The following is a 17,706-nucleotide window of genomic DNA, read 5'->3' on the forward strand; positions in this document are numbered from 1 at the left end:
CAGGGCTCCTGAGTCCTGCCGTCGCTGCTGCTGCCGCCTGCTGGATCTAACTGGATCCAGCAGAAGCGCGGACTCCTCACATGGCGAGTGACACCAGGACACCACCCGTGCATTGCATTACTGGGAACACTGGCCTCAGCAGCGATCAGAGGCTTCTTTAGTCTCTAATGGCTTCAGAGACCAGTATTCTCAGTAATAATGGGGGTCTGCCGAGCTGCATTAGAAGCTCAAAATAGCCTCATGCGGCTCGAGAGCCGCAGGTTGGCAACCCCTGATCTATAGTATCACTGAGCCCTTGTGGGAACAAGGTTTGTAATGTAAACATCCATAATGCCTCTTTAGCACATAAGTACCTGAGCCTGTCTGCGCCCCTGCTTGTCCTCCTCACATGCTGCACCCCTACATGTGACAGGTCTTCAGGAGCGCAGCTGTGATTGGTAGCAAAGTGCTGCGACACACTGTGCGGCTGGTGACCCTTTACCATGTTCATCTGTGTTCCCTGAATCTAGATTTCAGGGAGTGAATGGTACATCCAGCATACTGTATGACAAAAAGGCTTTTATTATATACATTAATGTACACAGCTTTTACAGTAGTTATTATCGATGCAGTACCTAATATACATTAGTTGCATCAATCGGCCATAGTGTAAATAATCAGCAGCTATTTAATATCCAAAGCATATAAATGTGATATAGGTGAATAAAATGGTGAGAGCATAAACCACACTGCGATCAGTCACCAGGAGCATCTGCAGGTCATATTTACAGAGCTGATAACACTGTAACTGTATATGATGGTAGCGCAATAAACACCAATTGGTAGGAACTATTGGGGTCCCATGAGGATGTAGAAACTCCAACTAGGATGAGTCTCCCCAGATTAGTATTTATTGTGCTCATTATTCAGATGCTATTCATTGTGTTTTCCCTCTACACACCTGGATTGTGCTCTGTGCAGCACTTTGGGTCCATGAATATCAGCTCATTGAAGTTGTATTTCTCCTGTGTCTATGAAGATCTGATTTCTGATTAAAACATTTCCCACACTCAGAGCATGGAAATGGTTTCTCCCCTGTGTGACGTCTCTGATGTTTAACAAGATCTGATTTCTGTGCAAAACACTTCCCACACTCAGAACATGGAAATGGTTTCTCACCTGTGTGACTTCTCTGATGACTATCAAGACCTGATTTCTGTGCAAAACATTTCCCACACTCAGAACATGGAAATGGTTTCTCACCTGTGTGACTTCTCTGATGTATAACAAGCGCTGCTTTATATGAAAAACAATTCCCACATTCAGAGCAAGTAAACGGCTTCTCACCAGTGTGTGTAATCTGATGTCTAACACAGAGAGATTTCTGGGTAAAGCATTTCCCACACACAGAGCATAGAAATGGCTTCTCACCTGTATGAGTTCTCTGATGTGTAACAAGATCAAATTTATGTGTAAAACATTTCCGACACTCAGAACATGAAAATGACTTCACACCTGTGTGAGTTCTCTGATGTGTAACAAAATCAGATTTTACTGTAAAACCTTTCCCACACTCAGAGCATGGAAATTGCTTCTCACCTGTGTGACGTCTCTGATGTGTAACAAGATGTGATATCAGTGTAAAACATTTTCCACACTCAGAACATAGAAATGGCTTCTCACCTGTGTGACATCTTTGATGTGCAACAAGATCAGATTTCTGTGTAAAACATTTTCCACACTCAGAGCATGGAAATGGCTTCTTACCTGTGTGAGTTTTCTGATGTCTAACAGAAACTGACTGAAATATAGAACTTTTACCAGATTTAGAACAAGATAATATTCTATTACCTATATGAGCTGTACTGTGTGTAGCAAGTTCTGAATTATCAGGAGGAGAACGTTCCTCATGATTAGAAGGACCAAATGACATATCCACACTGTGAAGTGCTGGATGTATATTTAGGGTCATTGGAGTTTCTCTTAAGGAATCCTGTCGGATGTTCTTATCTTCTATTTTAAAATCTGGTGACACGATGAGATCTCTCTGCGAGGGATTCCTGCTTGTGTGTCCATCTTCTGGAAACAAATGTATAAGAATAAACAATTTACATTGAGAGCAAATGTTCTTGGATATCACAGTGCTTTCTTAAGCTTTACATGTCTAACACTGAGCAGATTGTCTTCCCACCATCTGGCGTCCCCTCACCTCCATCGACAACCTCACAATCTCTTCTATCCCACAAGTCTGCTGTCTTGGAGATATCCTTAACTCTGCCCTCTGCTTCCATACCCACATTCAGTTCTTCTCCCAGTCTTTCACTTCTACCTTCAAAATATCTCTAGGATCAGACCCTTTCTTACCCTAGAGGTAACCAAGAGATTGGGGGGAGGAGACTGGCCAAATCACTGGGCTGGTAACACACAGTGATATGATGTGAGGGGGGAGAGCATGAGACTAATAGGGGTTGATGGCAGCTGACTCCCCCACTTTGCAGATACAATTCCCTCATAAGCTTGTACATTGATGTGGTGACTGAGTAAGAAGAATATGTGATGTGTTTATAACTCACCTGTGCTGATGTCTGTAGGGATTTGTTCCTCCTTACACTGCTTATCACTCCTCATATACATCTCTTCTTCTCCCTCTATATCTTCTGCCTTCATATCAGTCACATACGTCTCTTCTTCTCCCTCTATATCTTCTGCCTTCATATCAGTCACATACGTCTCTTCTTCTCCCTCTATATCTTCTGCCTTCATATCAGTCACATACGTCTCTTCTTCTCCCTTCATATCAGTCACATACGTCTCTTCTTCTCCCTCTATATCTTCTGCCATATTATCAGTCACATACAGGTCTTCTCCCTCTATATCTGCCTTATTATCAGTCACATACGTCTCTTCTCCATCTGTATCTTCTGCCTTAATATCAGCAAGATCTTCACTCTAAATGATCCATATAACAATAATGTCTGATTTAATTGAGAATAAACAGTACAATATCAGTATAAAAGACACCCACAGCTTCTCTGCAGATCATATAGTGACAGTCACTTTGGTATATTGGTGAGACCCTAAATCCCACCTACCTGATGCTCCTGTGGGGTCCTGTGATTCTCCTCTGTACAGTCCTGTGAATAAAGAGAACGGGGACATCTCTCTGGGGTATTACTGTTACTGGCTCCATCTGTAGGAGACACACAGTGACTGAGTACATTGTATATATAGATGTGCCCTTACACATCTTTGCTGCAGTCGAGACAAAAAGCCCCCTACGGAGCGCCAAGTCCCATGAGACACTGCTAGCGCCAGGTGACTTTTTTGCAACTTTTTTGCTGAAAATGCATCTAAGTCACAATGCGATGTAACCAGCAGATTAATTGACATGCAACACTTGTGTGTGACTGAGTCTCTGAATCTGTATACAAACTGCTACAATATGGCGAAAGCAGCTTTTTTCATTCCAAGTTCCGCTGTGCTTCATATACAGACATAGATGCAAACAGATATACAAGTGTCACATATCACATTAATCAGCACAGTCTGCTGGTGTGTCCTAGTAGCACAGGACCTGGTGGCTCACTCACACCAGACAAGTCACACTGCGTGCTGTTATTTAGGTTAGATTTGAGGACACATCTCTATGAAAGACGCCCAACATTAGCAGAGTAGCACGGGACCCGAGTGAGCCACCAGGCAAGTCACACTGTGTGGCGTAGTGAGGACAGATGTAAGACGACACATCTATAAGTGATTATCAGGTGATGTGTGTATATAGGGGCCCCCATACCTGCTCTCCCCTGTACAATAAATGAAAGTCTCGTCTTACCCAGTGATGTGAGGGGCCGGTGATTCTCCATCATCACGTCCTTGTACAGACCATTGTGTTCCACTACATACACCCCCTCCTGTATGGAGACACAGACAGTGACATCCTGACACCTTATAGGAACCTGACACACACAATGATACAGTCATCACCCAGACACATCCCCTGGTGTTACTGTATAATGTCCCATTCCCAGCAGTCACCTCTCCAGTCATCACCCAGACACATCCCCTGGTGTTACTGTATAATAACCCATTCCCAGCAGTCACCTCTCCAGTCATCACCCAGACACATCCCCTGGTGTTACTGTATAATGTCCAATTCCCAGCAGTCACCTTTCCAGTCAGCGGCTGAATGATCTTGTTGGTGAGTTCCAGGATCTTCTGGTCATTGTGTCTCTCATGTATCAGTGAGTGAGGTGGAGGCACCGTGATGGGGTTCTGGGTACTGCTCAGTCCTGCTGACACACGGGGACAGCTGCTGGGTGTCTCACACTCGCTGGATGTCTTCTTCACTACTGTGTAATCCTGAGTATTGGGGAGACAACAATGAAAACGTCAATTAAACTTCACCTATATGGGGTTGTTTATTCACGTGTTATCTTTGCGTCATACAAGATGACTATTTCACAATATCAAGTCTTGTAACAATCTCCTATATATAGGAAATTGTCGAGTATATTGTATGCAGATCTGACATATTTGTGTCAGTGACAAAAAGAAAAGAACATACAGCAAACAATGTACTAAATCCCAACTCCAGTGAGGACTGTGGGACTTATACTATATCTGAGACCGGCTACCTGCTGGTCGCTTATTACTATAGACAAAAAATGTCACTGTGATACTCCCAGATTCCCTCACCTCCCCAGTCATGTCCCTGTATTTTGACTAAAGATATAAGTGATGTCACTGTGTCACTCCCAGATCCTTTCACCTCCCGTCATGTCCCTGTATTATTACTACAGATAGAAGTGATGTCACTGTGACACTCCCAGATCCCCTCACCTCCCCAGTCATGTCCCTGTATTATTACTATAGATATAAGTGATGTCACTGTGACACTCCCAGATCCTCTCACCTCCCCAGTCATGTCCCTGTATTATTACTATAGATATAAGTGATGTCACTGTGACACTCCCAGATCCTCTCACCTCCCCAGTCATGTCCCTGTATTATTACTATAGATATAAGTGATATCACTGTGACACTCCCAGATCCCCTCACCTCCCCAGTCATGTCCCTGTATTATTACTATAGATATAAGTGATGTCACTGTGACACTCCCAGATCCCCTCACCTCCCCAGTCATGTCCCTGTATTATTACTATAGATATAAGTGATGTCACTGTGACACTCCCAGATCCCCTCACCTCCCCAGTCATGTCCCTGTATTATTACTATAGATATAAGTGATGTCACTGTGACATTCCCAGATCCCCTCACCTCCCCAGTCATGTCCCTGTATTATTACTATAGATATAAGTGATGTCACTGTGACACTCCCAGATCCCCTCACCTCCCCAGTCATGTCCCTGTATTATTACTATAGATATAAGTGATGTCACTGTGACACTCCCAGATCCCCTCATCTCCCCAGTCATGTCCCTGTATTATTACTATAGATATAAGTGATGTCACTGTGACACTCCCAGATCCTCTCACCTCCCCAGTCATGTCCTTGTATTATTACTATAGATATAAGTGATGTCACTGTGACACTCCCAGATCCCCTCACCTCCCCAGTCATGTCCCTGTATTATTACTATAGATAGAAGTGATGTCCCTGTATTATTACTATAGATATAAGTGATGTCACTGTGACACTCCCAGATCCTCTCACCTCCCCAGTCATGTCCCTGTATTATTACTATAGATATAAGTGATGTCACTGTGACACTCCCAGATCCCCTCACCTCCCCAGTCATGTCCCTGTATTATTACTATAGATATAAGTGATGTCACTGTGACACTCCCAGATCCCATCACCTCCCCAGTCATGTCCCTGTATTATTACTATAGATATAAGTGATGTCACTGTGACACTCCCAGATCCCCTCATCTCCCCAGTCATGTCCCTGTATTATTACTATAGATATAAGTGATGTCACTGTGACACTCCCAGATCCTCTCACCTCCCCAGTCATGTCCCTGTATTATTACTATAGATATAAGTGATGTTACTGTGACACTCCCAGATCCCCTCACCTCCCCAGTCATGTCCCTGTATTATTACTATAGATAGAAGTGATGTCCCTGTATTATTACTATAGATATAAGTGATGTCACTGTGACACTCCCAGATCCTCTCACCTCCCCAGTCATGTCCCTGTATTATTACTATAGATATAAGTGATGTCACTGTGACACTCCCAGATCCCATCACCTCCCCAGTCATGTCCCTGTATTATTACTATAGATATAAGTGATGTCACTGTGACACTCCCAGATCACCTCACCTCCCCAGTCATGTCCCTGTATTATTACTATAGATATAAGTGATGTCACTGTGACACTCCCAGATCCCCTCATCTCCCAGTCATTTCCCTGTATTATTACTATAGATATAAGTGATGTCACTGTGACACTCCCAGATCCTCTCACCTCCCCAGTCATGTCCTTGTATTATTACTATAGATATAAGTGATGTCACTGTGACACTCCCAGATCCCCTCACCTCCCCAGTCATGTCCCTGTATTATTACTATAGATAGAAGTGATGTCACTGTGACACTCCCAGATCCCATCACCTCCCCAGTCATGTCCCTGTATTATTACTATAGATATAAGTGATGTCACTGTGACACTCCCAGATCCTCTCACCTCCCCAGTCATGTCCCTGTATTATTACTATAGATATAAGTGATGTCACTGTGACACTCCCAGATCCCCTCACCTCCCCAGCCATGTCCCTGTATTATTACTATAGATATAAGTGATGTCACTGTGACACTCCCAGATCCTCTCACCTCCCCAGTCATGTCCCTGTATTATTACTATAGATATAAGTGATGTCACTGTGACACCCCCAGATTCCCTCACCTCCCCAGTCATGTCCCTGTATTATTACTATAGATATAAGTGATGTTACTGTGACACTCCCAGATCCCCTCACCTCCCCAGTCATGTCCCTGTATTATTACTATAGATATAAGTGATGTCACTGTGACACTCCCAGATCCCCTCACCTCCCCAGTCATGTCCCTGTATTATTACTATAGATATAAGTAATGTCACTGTGACACTCCCAGATCCCCTCATCTCCCAGTCATGTCCCTGTATTATTACTATAGATAGAAGTGATGTCCCTGTATTATTACTATAGATATAAGTGATGTCACTGTGACACTCCCAGATCCTCTCACCTCCCCAGCCATGTCCCTGTATTATTACTATAGATAGAAGTGATGTCCCTGTATTATTACTATAGATATAAGTGATGTCACTGTGACACTCCCAGATCCCCTCACCTCCCCAGTCATGTCCCTGTATTATTACTATAGATAGAAGTGATGTCACTGTGACACTCCCAGACCCTCTCACCTCCCCAGTCATGTCCCTGTATTATTACTATAGATATAAGTGATGTTACTGTGACACCCCCAGATCCCCTCACCTCCCCAGTCATGTCCCTGTATTATTACTATAGATATAAGTGATGTCACTGTGACACTCCCAGATCCCCTCACCTCCCCAGTCATGTCCCTGTATTATTACTATAGATAGAAGTGATGTCCCTGTATTATTACTATAGATATAAGTGATGTCACTGTGACACTCCCAGATCCTCTCACCTCCCCAGTCATGTCCCTGTATTATTACTATAGATATAAGTGATGTCACTGTGACACTCCCAGATCCCCTCACCTCCCCAGTCATGTCCCTGTATTATTACTATAGATATAAGTGATGTCACTGTGACACTCCCAGATCCCCTCACCTCCCCAGTCATGTCCCTGTATTATTACTATAGATAGAAGTGATGTCCCTGTATTATTACTATAGATATAAGTGATGTCACTGTGACACTCCCAGATCCCCTCACCTCCCCAGTCATGTCCCTGTATTATTAGTATAGATATAAGTGATGTCACTGTGACACTCCCAGATCCCCTCACCTCCCCAGTCATGTCCCTGTATTATTACTATAGATATAAGTGATGTCACTGTAACACTCCCAGATCCCCTCACCTCCCCAGTCATGTCCCTGTATTATTACTATAGATATAAGTGATGTCACTGTGACACTCCCAGAACCCCTCACCTCCCCAGTCATGTCCCTGTATTATTACTATAGATATAAGTGATGTCACTGTGACACTCCCAGATCCCCTCACCTCCCCAGTCATGTCCCTGTATTATTACTATAGATATAAGTGATGTCACTGTGACACTCCCAGATCCCCTCACCTCCCCAGTCATGTCCCTGTATTATTACTATAGATATAAGTGATGTCACTGTGACACTCCCAGATCCCCTCACCTCCCCAGTCATGTCCCTGTATTATTACTATAGATATAAGTAATGTCACTGTGACACTGCCAGATCCCCTCACCTCCCCAGTCATGTCCCTGTATTATTACTATAGATAGAAGTGATGTCCCTGTATTATTACTATAGATATAAGTGATGTCACTGTGACACTCCCAGATCCCCTCACCTCCCCAGTCATGTCCCTGTATTATTAGTATAGATATAAGTGATGTCACTGTGACACTCCCAGATCCCCTCACCTCCCCAGTCATGTCCCTGTATTATTACTATAGATATAAGTGATGTCACTGTAACACTCCCAGATCCCCTCACCTCCCCAGTCATGTCCCTGTATTATTACTATAGATATAAGTGATGTCACTGTGACACTCCCAGAACCCCTCACCTCCCCAGTCATGTCCCTGTATTATTAGTATAGATATAAGTGATGTCACTGTGACACTCCCAGATCCCCTCACCTCCCCAGTCATGTCCCTGTATTATTACTATAGATATAAGTGATGTCACTGTGACACTCCCAGACCCTCTCACCTCCCCAGTCAGCAGATAGATGATCTCCAGGGTGAGATGTAAGATCCTCTCAGTCCTGTGACTCCCGTCCTTGTCCATCCTCAATGAATCAGTGAGAATACATAATGTGTGACGTGTAATAGACTCTGGTTCCTCACAGCAGGACTATCTAGGAATAAATATCACAGAGAACACATGTAAGACAGTCAGACATGTAACACTGAGTGACCAGTAAGTCTCCCCTTTCCCCCCAGCCATAGAGCCCTGGTCAGTGTCCGTCAGAGGCTCTTATGACCCAGCCCCATAAGGCTCCTCAGAGGCCGTCACACAACGCTGTACTGTATAAGGTTACACCAATGCTCCTCTCCTGGCCGGGGGTCTTATTCCTCCCAGACACATATTTGGTGCAATTTGCTCCAGGTGAATCTTTTACAAACACATGAATTAGGGATGTTGGGAATTTTTTACTTTTGTTTTACATTCATTCCAGAAACGGAGAGAATCTGTGACTATACTGAGGTCATACAGGTAACAGGGGTGTGAGGGGAGAGTACACAGGAGAGCAGAAGGGGTGCAGATATGGGGAGAGGGGAAGTAACGTAGGAATACAGAGCACACAACAGGGGGTGTAACAGCTGTACAGAGGTGTCAGTAACACAGGGGAGGGGGAAGGGAACAGAAGAGGTTAATAACACAGGGATAGGACAGCAGGCAGCCCAGGGGACACACAAAGGGTTACACAATACAGAATCCCATCAGTCACTCTGCACAAATGATGAAATGACAAATGACCGCACCTCAGATGTATGTTACATGTGTGACCAGCCTGCCGGCCGTGTGTGTGCAGCGTAGGGTGGGGTGAGACATGTCCTGGGGGATAATCAGTGACACTCTGAGGATCTGGGGACTGTCACAGCCACTGGCTGTCTCTGAGAGACTCTCTATTGCTCAGGATAACAAGACGCCCTGACAGACAGTCTCAGCTCAGGGAGTCAGGGGAAATTGTGGTTGTGCTGTCAGGTGTTATTATATAATAGGAGTGAGGTAAGAGTATATAATAATAACACATTACATTTATTATAGACAATAACACATAAAACAAACCAATGCACTTAGATGTATAATGTCAGTCTCTCAGGTGTATATCTCTATGTTATAAGGAAATATAGTTACACACCCAGTAACTGTGCAGAGAGCTCCTGTAACAGAGTATTAGGATTGTAGTAATACGTTTGTACATAGTGACACAAGGTATAAAAGCCACATTCCTCTGACTATAATCATTACCAGCCCGAGAGAGAAGAGAGTTACTGTGCGATAGCTGAGTCAGGGATAATACATGGTCAGTAATAAGATCATTGGTAGAAGGGGATATAATATGTCATGTACCTGGCACAGAGATCACAGACCCTTTGGACACATCCTCTAATGATGAATTACCCCCAAATGTTTTAGTAAGTTTCGTACTTTGGCGAAAAACGACCGCGCAGATCTTGGGTGAATAAAAAAAAAATCACTGAAAATGGTTTTAACGTATCGGGTCTGATTTTTCGGATGTTTTAAACATCACATTTGGTTACAGAAGGCGGTTTTTTAAAGGTTTTTAAAATTGCATATTTACGACACAAAAAAATACTTGCGCCCATTTTAACGTACAGTAATTTCCTGGGGAAAAAAAGATTTCTATCATTTTCAAAGTTTGTTTTTTTCACCCAAATTTTGTGCGCCGTTTTTTTACCAATGTTTGCAACCTACAACATTTTGGGGGGTTCATTTCTCATTAGGGGGGGGGTGTCCAAAGGTTTCTGAAAGAATTCCCCATATTTTTAGTAAAAAATAGAGATTTAGCATTTTTTTTCATCCAGATCCTGGATGGAGAAAACTTTTTTCCATTTTTTTTCGCCATTTTCACCTGTTTGCCGTTATCGCCTGTTATTTGGGTAAAATCAGCCATTTTTGCCGTTTCTTTTGGCGAAAATTGTCCGATTTCAGCGATGTCGAAAAAAGCTGCCATTTTCGCCGGTAACTGAAGAGAGTTTAACTATATTTTCTTGTAGCATAAAGATATACACCTGAGAGAATGACATTATACTTTTAAGTGGATTGGTTTGTTTTATGTCTTATTGTCTATAATAAATGTAATGTGTTATTATTATATACTCTTACCTCATTCCTATTATATAATAACACCTGACAGCACAACCACAATTTCCCCTGACGGTTGCTTATAATTAGGACATCACGGTCGCCCTTAGGAGGCTGCTGACCTGTCTTATTGCACATTTGGGTGTAATACTGACCTCTGGATGGATACTGGCGCTAATTATACCTTACTAGTTACAGCTCAGGGAGTGCAGCCTTATATCCTTCCCCAGCTCTTGTTATGTATCATATGGTATATACAGTACATACATGTTATACCTACTATGTGTTATTCCCTGACCACTCATTACTGCTATTATTACTCTACAGCTAATAATAGGACACCGCAGGCTGCTCCCCCTGTATAATAATAATAACAGGACACCACAGGTTGCTCCCCCTGTGTAATAATAACAGGACACCACAGGTCACTCCACCTGTATAATAATAATAATACTAGTTACAGCTCAGGGAGTGCAGCCTGATATCCTTCCCCAGCTCCTGTTATGTATCATATGGTATATACAGTACATACATGTTATACCCATTATGTGTTATTCCCTGACCACTCATTACTGTTATTATTACTCTGCAGCTGCTGCTATAACAGGAAACCACAGGTCACTCCACCTGTATAATAATAACAGGACACTCGCCCTGTATAATAATAAGAGGACAACACAGGCTGCTCCCCCCTGTATAATAATAACAACAAGACACAACAGGCTGCTCCCCCTGTATAATAATAACAGGACACCACAGACTGCTCCCTCTGTACAATAATAACAGGACACTCGCCCTGTATAATAATAAGAGGACAACACAGGCTGCTCCCCCCTGTATAATAATAACAACAGGACACAACAGGCTGCTCCCCCTGTATAATAATAACAGGACAACACAAGCTGCTTCCCCTGTATAATAATAATAACAGGACACTACAGGCTGCTCCCCCTGTATAATAACATACACCACATGCTGCTCCTCCTGTATAATAATAATAATAATAGTTACAGCTCAGGGAGTGTAGCCTGATATCCTTCCCCAGCTCCTGTTATGTATCATATGGTATATACAGTACATACATGTTATACCTATTATGTGTTATTCACTGACCTCTCATTACTGTTATTCTTACTCTGCAGCTGCTGCTATAACAGGAAACCACGTGTCACTCCCTCTGTACAATAATAACAGGACACTCGCCCTGTATAATAATAAGAGGACAACACAGGCTGCTCCCCCCTGTATAATAATAACAACAGGACACAACAGGCTGCTCCCCCTGTATAATAATAACAGGACACCACAGACTGCTCCCTCTGTATAATCATAACAGGACACCACAGGCTGCTCCCCCTGTATAATAATAACAACAGGACACAACAGGCTGCTCCCCGTATAATAATTAAAGGACATCACAGGTACCTCCCCCTGTTTAATACTAATAACAGGACACCACAGGCTGCTCCCCCTGTATAATAATAATAGGACACCACAGGCTGCTCCCCCTGTATAATAATAACAGGACACCACAGGCTGCTCCCCCTGAATAATAATAACAGGACACCACAGGCTGCTCCCCCTGTATAATAATAATAATAACAGGACACCGCAGGCTGCTCCACCTGTATAATTATAATAATAACAGGACACCACAGGCTGCTCCCCCTGTATAATAATAATAACAGGACACCACAGGCTGCTCCCCCTGTATAATAATAACAGGACACCACAGGCTGCTCCCCCTATATTATAATAATAACAATAGGACACCACAAGCTACTCCCCCTTTATAATAATAACAGGACACCACAGGCTGCTCCCCTTGTATAATAATAACAGGACACCACAGGCTGCTCCTCCTGTACAATAATAATAACAGGACACCACAGGCTGCTCCTCCTGTACAATAATAACAGGACACAACAGGCTGCTCCCCCTGTATAATAATAACAGGACACCACAGGCTGCTCCTCCTGGATAATAATATTATCAGGACACCACAGGCTGCTCCCCCTGTATAATAGTAACAGGACACCACAGGCTCCGCCCCCTGTATAATAATAACAGGACACTACAGGCTGCTCCCAATTATTACTAACAGGACACCACAGGCTGCTCCCCCTGTATAACAACAGGACACCACAAGCTGCTCCCCCTGTATATTTATAATAACAGGACACCACAGGCTGCTCCTCCTGTACAATAACAGGACACCACAGGCTGCTCCCCTTGTATAATAATAACAGGACACCACAGTTTGCTCCCCTGTATAATAATAATTATAGGACACAACAGGCTGCTCCCCCTGTATAATAATAACAGGACACCACAGGCTGCTCCTCCTGTATAATAATATTATCAGGACACCACAGGCTGCTCCCCCTGTATAATAGTAACAGGACACCACAGACTCCGCCCCCTGTATAATAATAATATCAGGACACCACAGGCTGCTCCCCCTGTATAATAGTAACAGGACACCACAGGCTCCGCCCCCTGTATAATAATAACAGGACACCACAGTCTGCTCCCCTGTATAATAATAATTACAGGACACCACAGGCTGCTCCTCCTGTACAATTATAACAGGACACCACAGGCTGCTCCCACAGTATAGAAATAAAAACAGGACACCACAGGCTGCTCCCTCTGTATAATAATAATAATAATAATAACAACAACAACAACAACAGGACACCACAGGCTGCTCCCCCTGTATAATATTAACAGGACACCATAGGCTGCTCCCCCTGTATAATAAAAATAACAGGACACCACAGGCTGCTCCCCCCGTATAATAATAATATTAACAGGACACCACAGGCTGCTCCCCCTGTATAATACTAACAGGACACCACAGGCAGCTCCCCCTGTATAGTAGGACACCGTTACCTGCTGTTGCCGGACACTTGCCTCTAGTTGCCTCTACCTGGCTGGCTCCGGCATGTCTATGACAAAATGGCAGCTAAAGCCCCTGTGGCCCCGCCCCCTCTGTTCTGTGACTGGGAGACTATAAGAATATGGCCGCCAGTCACCGTACATGAGGACACCATTAGACTATACTGCTATTACTCTAGTGATGAAGCTGTGAGCGGCTGGTACAGGTGGCTTCTGGTTACAGGACGTCCCTCCTACTTTGTGCCGCTTGATTGGCTACTCGCTGCTGCCAATCACCGCACTGAGGGGAATGAGAGGGCGGTCAGTATGGTATAGCCATAGCTACAGGGAGATGAGATGGAAGGGGCGTTTCAAACTGATGGGGATCTAGCTCCTCCCATAAGGAAAAGGCAGAGAGCGGCCATTGCTGTGTCTGGCAGTAGGTAAGGGGGTTTACTATTTTTTATATAGGGGGAGTAGGTTGTGGTGCTGCATTATCATCATACAGGTAGAGCAGGCTATGGTGTAATATATAATACTGGTGGAACAGGTTTTAGTGGTCTGTTATTATAATACTGGTGAATCAGATTTCTGTAGCTGTAGCAGTTTCTGGTGCTGCCTTACTATCAAGCAGGTAGATCAAACACCAATGTTACATATAATAGAGGTGGAGCAGACCCTGGTGTTACATATAATACAGGTGGAGCAGACCCTGGTGTTACATATAATACAGGTGGAGCAGACCCTGGTGTTACATATAATACAGCTGGAGCAGTCACTGCTCGGTGGGTAACAGACTATAGAGAAAGGGAGGTGCCCGGTGCATTCAGACCCCCCATACAGAACGTATCAGCTGTAGCTGGCGGTCAGTACCCTCAGTAGGTGGTTATTAGTGTTACATATAATACAGGTGATGCAGACCCTGGTGTTACATATAATACAGATGGAGCAGTCACTGCTCGGTGGGTAACAGACTATAGAGAAAGGGAGGTGTCTGGTGCACTCAGACCCCCCATACAGAACGTAGCAGCTGTAGGTGGAGGTCAGTACCCTCAGTAGGTGGTTATTAGTGTTACATATAATACAGATGGAGCAGACCCTGGTGTTACATATAATACAGCTGGAGCAGTCACTGCTCGGTGGGTAACAGACTATAGAGATAGGGAGGTGTCTGGTGCACTCAGACCCCCCATACAGAACGTAGCAGCTGTAGCTGGTGGTCAGTACCCTCAGTAGGTGGTTATTAGTGTGGAAGTGACAGAATACACAGAGAGACACCATAGTGTACACCGGGTGATGTATAAGATGCACAGACGTCCTCTGTAATAGGCCCTGCTGACTCCTCACCTGTCTGAGGCTTTCTTAGCTTTCTTTTTATTCCTCTAATTATCACCAACCTGCATGGATCTCCCTCTGCTCCCAGCACTTTCTCTATTACACTACCCTGTGTGTAGGGACCAGTGTTTCCCAGTGCTGTCCTCAGGGAACCATAACAGGGCATGTTTTCCATGTCTCCTCACAAAATCACCAGTGAGATAATTATCACCACCTCTGGATCATTTAGATTGTGTCAGTCAGTAATGAACCACTAGTAAGGAGATGTAGAAAACATGCCCTGTTAGGAATCCCTGGTGACTGGAGATGAGAAACACTGTTCTAGATCTTCAGTGTGTAAGGGATTATCTTCCAATAAATGCTTCAGCCTCTCCCCTATGCTACATACACATGGCTGGCAGCATTGTCACACATGTAACGTACATCCTGGTTGGCTAACTGTGTAATCCAGCAGGACAGGGCGGCTGCACAGTCACAGACTGTATAACACTGCTGACACTCAGTAATTATTACAGATGAGGGAGCAGAGAAAATAAGATGGGTGATAGTACATAAGTCACCCAGATATTAGGAGACAGAGGAATAGGGCAGTAGTGGGGGAGAGAGGCTGGGCTGGGAGATGTGGTGCGCTCTTGGAGGGTGTATAATGGGGTAGGGGGAGCAGAGAAGTAGGGTAAGATGATGGGGGCAGAGACTTTATCCTAGGTTACTGGGGAGAATGACCTGAGGGTGGAATGAGGAGGAAAAGGTGGGTGGTCTGTGAGGGATCTGACCTGGGGAAATATCTTGTCATATGGTGTTGTGTACTTGTGTATTTTATACTCTGTGTAGTAATCACTGGTTATCAGGTGTGTGACCTGTGTATAGTGATCAGTGTGTATCAGGTGTGGGATATCAGTGTGACCTGTGTATAGAGATCAGTGTGTATCAGTTGTGTGATATCAGTGTGACCTGTATATAGTGATCAGTGTGTATCAGGTGTGTGATATCAGTTTGACCTGTGTATAGTGATCAGTGTGTATCAGGTTTGTGATATCAGTGTGACCTGTGTATAGTGATCAGTGTGTATCAGATGTGTAATATCAGTGTGACCTGTGTATATCAGGTGTGTGATATCAGTTTGTCCTGTGTATAGTGATCAGAGGGCCTGATTCAGACCCGGTCGCAAGCGCTGAGCACTTGAAACCGGGTCGATGGTGGCCCAGAGCACATGCGCACGACGGAGCTGGCTCTGTCGAGCACATGCGCACGACGGAGCCGGCTCTGTCAAGCGCATGCGCATGACGGAGCCGACCCTGTCGTGCGCATGCGCGAGACCCGGGCACTCCGTCGCTCCGGGTCTTGCAACAAAGGGGGCGAGCTGTCGATGTTGAGTGACAGCTCGCCCCCTTTGGTGGGCGGGCCAGGGGGGTGGCTATCCAAACGGAGGCGTTCCCATATGAACGCCTGTCGTTTGTGGGCGGCCCCACTGACATCACGAGTGATGTCAGTGGAGAGATTCTGGCTGTGTTAGAGCCGAAATCTCTCTGTGGCTTGCGGCCACGAGACCCTACCACAAGGGTCTCGTCGCAAGCCTGATGGTCGCGATAGTCTTGACCATCGCGACCATCAACCTGGCCACTCGCTATATCTGTGGGTGGTCACCCACAGCTATGCGAGCGGCCAGGAGGCCGCACAAAAAAAAAAACTCCCTGATTCAGAGCGAGCGCTCTTTCAGAGCATCCGGCTCTGAATCAGGGCCAGTGTGTGATATGGCTCTGGAAAGAGGAGGGCTTATTAGTTAATCAGTGTTTCCTGAATTAATATGTTACATGTACTCTGATATTTATTATATTTACTTTTAGACACGTGAGGAACACTAGAATCTTTACTAGAAGTCACGTAAGGGTGAGACCTGTCCTCTATAAATAACTGATCACTGAGGATGGACGTGGACAAAAGTCACATTACTGAGAGGATACTAAATCTCACCCTGGAGATCATATACCTGCTGACTGGGGAGGTGAAGGGTTCTGGGAGTGTCACAGTGACATCACTTATATCTATAGTAATAATACAAGAACATGACTGGGGAGGTGAGGGGATCTGGGAATGTCACAGTGACATCACTTATATCTATAGTAATAATACAGGGACATGACTGGGGAGGTGAGGGGATCTGGGAGTGTCACAGTGACATCACTTATATATATAGTAATAATACAGGGACATGACTGGGGAGGTGAGAGGATCTGGGAGTGTCACAGTGACATCACTTATATCTATAGTAATAATACAGTGACATGACTGGGGAGGTGAGGGGATCTGGGAGTGTCACAGTGACATCACCTATATCTATAGTAATAATACAGGGACATGACTGGGAAGGTGAGTGGATCTGGGAGTGTCACAGTGACATCACTTATATCTATAGTAATAATACAGGGACATGACTGGGGAGGTGAGGAGATCTGGGAGTGTCACAGTGACATCACTTATATCTATAGTAATAATACAGGGACATGACTGGGGAGGTGAGAGGATCTGGGAGT

At 44.5% G+C, this 17,706-nt stretch overlaps 1 protein-coding gene across 2 annotated transcripts; it reads right to left on the bottom strand.

Annotated features, from left to right (window-relative positions):
• Positions 1-531: 531 nt before the first annotated feature.
• On the bottom strand, positions 532-13,903 carry LOC148436359 (uncharacterized). 2 transcript variants are annotated; one of them, XM_088464974.1, is made up of 7 exons: positions 13,856-13,903; positions 8,837-8,984; positions 4,147-4,338; positions 3,812-3,890; positions 3,072-3,169; positions 2,553-2,928; positions 532-2,055 (listed from the first exon to the last, which is right to left on the bottom strand). In XM_088464974.1, the coding sequence occupies exons 2-7, from the start codon at positions 8,912-8,914 to the stop codon at positions 980-982; spliced, it is 1,899 nt and encodes a 632-aa protein (XP_088321100.1). In that variant the 5' UTR covers positions 8,915-8,984; positions 13,856-13,903; the 3' UTR covers positions 532-979. The 2 variants fall into 2 exon arrangements, with proteins under 2 accessions (XP_088321100.1, XP_088321099.1); XM_088464973.1 differs by having other exon boundaries at positions 536-2,058.
• Positions 13,904-17,706: the final 3,803 nt, after the last annotated feature.

The sequence above is a fragment of the Taudactylus pleione genome, unplaced genomic scaffold, assembly GCF_031769625.1.
Source record: "Taudactylus pleione unplaced genomic scaffold, aTauple2 ptg001781l, whole genome shotgun sequence".
Lineage (NCBI taxonomy): Eukaryota > Metazoa > Chordata > Amphibia > Anura > Myobatrachidae > Taudactylus > Taudactylus pleione.

Bases quoted from the DNA above. Each gene is read 5' to 3' on its own strand.
- LOC148436359 (XM_088464973.1), bottom strand. From the start codon at position 8,914: ATGGACAAGGACGGGAGTCACAGGACTGAGAGGATCTTACATCTCACC. The intron at 3,891-4,146 runs GTGACTGCTGGG...GTCTCCATACAG, and splicing joins TTCAGCCGCTGACTGGAAAG to GAGGGGGTGTATGTAGTGGA. The intron at 3,170-3,811 runs GTAAGACGAGAC...TGTCTCCTACAG, and splicing joins CCGGCCCCTCACATCACTGG to ATGGAGCCAGTAACAGTAAT.